The sequence below is a fragment of the Tribolium castaneum genome, chromosome 8 (genome assembly GCF_031307605.1).
Source record: "Tribolium castaneum strain GA2 chromosome 8, icTriCast1.1, whole genome shotgun sequence".
Lineage (NCBI taxonomy): Eukaryota > Metazoa > Arthropoda > Insecta > Coleoptera > Tenebrionidae > Tribolium > Tribolium castaneum.
In genome coordinates, this window is record NC_087401.1 from 309,267 (window position 1) to 313,564 (window position 4,298).

The 4,298-nt window shown below is 35.3% G+C and overlaps 1 protein-coding gene across 1 annotated transcript; it reads left to right on the forward strand.

The window, feature by feature from the left end:
* The first annotated feature begins 981 nt into the window (after nucleotides 1–981).
* Nucleotides 982–3,211, forward strand: LOC107398362 (uncharacterized). Its single transcript, XM_064358484.1, has 3 exons — nucleotides 982–1,065; nucleotides 1,142–1,538; nucleotides 1,598–3,211. The coding sequence occupies exons 1-3, from the start codon at nucleotides 982–984 to the stop codon at nucleotides 2,626–2,628; spliced, it is 1,512 nt and encodes a 503-aa protein (XP_064214554.1). The 3' UTR covers nucleotides 2,629–3,211.
* The last annotated feature ends 1,087 nt before the right edge of the window (nucleotides 3,212–4,298 follow it).

Below are 4,298 nucleotides of genomic sequence, written 5' to 3' on the forward strand. Positions count from 1 at the left end.
TTAGAGTGTTATTCGTTATTATACGTTATTCGTTTTTATAAAATTTACATTCTTGGGAAAGTATAGTTATTGCTATTTAAAAGAGAAAACACCAACCCCCTACATTGTAATCTCCCTAAAGTGGTAGGGGGAAGCTTCTGCTAATATAAGACGTGCAAAACTATGGTAATTTTTAATTACTGTTTAACAGTTCGCTGTGCTATTGTGTGGAGTTTGTGCTTAGTGACATTTTACAAAATGGCTAGATCCAAAGGCAATGGAAGAACTTTGTCTAGTACTAAGAGAAACAAAGGGAACATTGCTTCTCTTTGTAAGTACTGGGTAAGTCACATTTTTTATACTTTACTATACTTTATACTTTCATATTTTAAAATATATTAGAAAAAATTGAATGAACAGAAAAAAGTATTTAACGAGCTGAATTTTGTATGATTATTAGTTTTTGAGATTTAGTAGAAATAAACTTTTTATTTTTGAATTTGTTTTTAGAATTCAAAAAAGGGGTTGAATGCGGAGGGGACATCACCTAATACGTCTGAAAGTGTCCCGTCATTTGAGACTGCTTCTAATAACCCATCAATATCAAACGATTTAAAAAATGTTGAAGTTATTGGGAACCGAATTGTAAACTTTGCTTACCTTTTCAAAAATATCGCCAATATTGCTGCTCATGGTCACAGATTTGGATGCACTTGGGAAAATTTAAAAGTTATAAAAGAAGTGCGCAATTGCTTATTTTCGAAATTTATTTTAAAATGCAACATGTGCCATGGTGAATTTCATCTTCATACACAAGATCCATTTGGAAATGAAAGAAACTTGAATGAGGCTGCAGTAAATGGTATAATCGCCATTGGAGGAGGATACTACAACTTAGAAGAATTCTTGTGTTGTTTAAATATTTCCTCTATGTTATACCCTACATATAAAAAATATGAGAACAAAGTTTCTGAAGATTTTTCGAAAGCTGCTGTAGCGACAATGAAAGAAGCTGCCGAAGAAGAAATTCTTCATGCGAAGGAAATTGGAGCCATCGATCAAGATGGGTGTGCTCTAGTTCCCGTTGTAGCTGATGGGACATGGGGCACACGCTCTAACAAGTCAAATTTTAATTCGCTAACTGGAGCAGCGGCCATAGTAGGAGCTCACACTGGGAGTCCTGTATCTGGGAGGCAGAAATAAATTTTGTATGATTTGTTCTCGTCAAAAAGAACGTTCTCCCACTGATCATGTTTGTACAAAAAATCATATTGGCAGTTCCGGTAGTATGGAGTCGCAAATTATTTTACAAGGATTTAAAACCAGTGTCGAGATGTACAACATCAAATACAACACGCTAATTGGAGACGGAGATAGTAGTACCTACAAGAAAATCATCGAGGGACGCCCATACAACAATTTGACTGTTGAAAAAATTGAATGCCGAAATCACCTTTTACGCAATCTACGTGGAAAACTCAAAAGCCTTGTGGGTGACAGAAAGTTTCCTTTACAAAATAGGAAACTGCTGGAAGGGAAAATCATGCGGCTGTCCACAGGTATAAATAGTAAAATAAGTTCTCCATTTTATAAAAATCTAATTTATATGCAATTTCAGGAATAAGAGCGGCAATAACATACAGGAAAAAAGAAGCGGATAAGGTTTCAGCGGCTGGAAGGTTACGGCAGGATATTTTGAATTGCGCCCAGCATGTGTTTGGAGAACACAAAGATTGTGCAAATTATTTCTGCCAACGAAAAACGGATACAAACACATGGGACACAATTTCCACTGAATTAAAGGGACAAATTCAACATATTTTGCGCACTCTGGCAAGTCACTCCAGAAGCTTGCTATGCGATGTTGATAATAATGTGGTGGAGGGATTTAACTCCATAGTAGCAAAATTCATTGGTGGAAAAAGAATAAATTACAGCTTGTCACAATCATACGAAACAAGATGTATGGCAGCTGTAGTTTCTTTCAACAGCAAACATGCCCACATGTATCTTGGAAGAATTTCGAAAAGGTCTCGCAATCGTTTACTAGAAACCATGGAAATTCGAAGGCGTAGGAAAGCAATGAGAACGTGGGAAATGGCTAGAAAAAAAGGAAGAAAAGTGCAAGCGACAAACGATAAAGGAAATGCTGATTATGGAGAAAATTGCGAAAAACCGGATATGACTCCTGAAATTTTCGAAGAGAACAAAAAGGCGTTTCTTCAAGGATTAGAAAAAACAGATGCCGAAAGAGTTCAGCTGCAAGAGTCCACAAGGCTTCAAGCTGGCTCCGGACAATGGCTCGAAGAACGCAGAAAGTTGCTTACTGCTTCCAATTTTGGGAGAGTTTATAAAATGAATGCTACCACAAGTCCTGCCAATGCAATTAAGAGTTTGTTGTATCAAATAAAAACTTTAAATGTGCCGTCCATCAACCACGGAAAGGTTAATGAGGAAAAAGCGAGGCTCCAGCTAATGCAGCAAGAAAATGTAACAATTGTGAGCTGTGGTCTCTTTGTCAACAAAAAGTGGAATTTTTTGGGTGCTTCACCAGACGGTCTAATTCTGGATTCGGACTCCATTGTAGAGATTAAGTGTCCATATTCCGCGTTCCAGAAAAAAATGTCATTTGAGGAGGCAGTTATTTAAAAAAAAATAACTTTTTGGAAACAAGAAGCGGCGACAAGAATTCTTAAAATCAATAAAAATCACGTTTGGTATTACCAAATTCAAGGGCAGCTCCAAATAACTGACAAAGAGTCCTGCCTCTTAGGTGTTTGGTTAGGAGATAATTATCCTTTAAAAACACAATGGGTAATGAAAGATAATGAGTTTTGGGAAGAAAAAATGTTACCAAAACTTCAAAGGTTTTACTTCCATTCCTTGTTACCAGAATTGGTTGATCCACGACACATCAGAAATATGCCCATACGTGATAATAAATAGGTAAGCATTTTTTATATATGGAACATTTTTTCCGGCTCTTATTTTTTAGGTCTATTCTTTATCCATGACGGCAGGACTAGTTTATTGTCTAATTTTTATTTTTAGCTTTTAGTACATAGTTAGGTATGTTGTAAATAGCTAGTTTCTTGTAAATATTGAAATTTCTGTTAATTAATTAATTTTTACTACCATTTTTCATTGTAAATATATGAAAGTCTAAATTTTTCATTTATTGTCATTTTTTAATTTTTAACATATAGATACATAGTTTTTAGGTTTTTGTAAATAGCTAGTATGTTGTAAATATAAAAATTTCTGTTAGTTAAAAAAATATTTTGTTTTTTTTTTTGAAAATATATGAATCTTTTTTTACGCATGTTTCATTGCATAACACCTATGTTCCTAACTACAGTCAAATCTTTTAATTCGACTATATGTTAATCGAATCTTAAATTAAAATTAAAATTATATTTATTAAACTAATTCAGTAATCCGAAAAATTGACAATCCAGAGAACGCCTTGAATTAGTTTCTTTTTATCGTGATTTACCAGTATCTTAGAACGTTTTTTCTTTTTCATTAAATAAACACTTCAAATTTAAAATAAAACTGTTCAAATTGGGAACATCTTCTTTGGGCATACAAATATCAAGTAAGACCAATCTAGGTAATGTTGTAAATCACAAATACATTCTTTGTTGTGACATCAGCATAACCACAGAATTTTAAGCGCCCTAAGCCGGTCGGGCCGACAGTTTTATGATCGACACCCCGAGAGCGAGTTCGAGATTCCTTTTAACCTAGCCTTAAATGAACGCATGATATTTAGGTGATGCAGCCAGCTCTGCAAACATGTGGTCAAACCGATTTCGCTCAGTTTAGAGAGAGAGAGAGCGTATTCGGCCCATCGCTACCATAGGCGCATACTGGAATGATAAAAAAAATTTAGTTGGATGACGATAATTGTAAAAGACACTCTCGAATGCATTTAATACCGTACAAAAAATACGGTTTTACACCTTATTGCACAGAATATTCAAACATGCAATCATACTTTGTAACGGTTTTATTTTCTTAAATTCTTGAAAATGGTCACTAATACATCGTATAATCAATTATAATCTTTGGCGGTACGGGAGGCGCTTCGGAGTCCCGTAGATGCTTGGGCACTTAGACATCGTTGACGTAACACCTTCGTTCAACTAAAACAGACCAAAACCCTAACAATTATCGTACCCTGTTTGATTGTAGTACCTGTTTCCGAAATGTGGTTTCTAATTTAGGTTTTCCTTCTGTTAGCCCCGACTTTGGAGGGAGTTGGACCAGGCTCGTTCCCTCTCTGTTTTCCCGAGTTAGTTGTGTTGTCTGGCTGT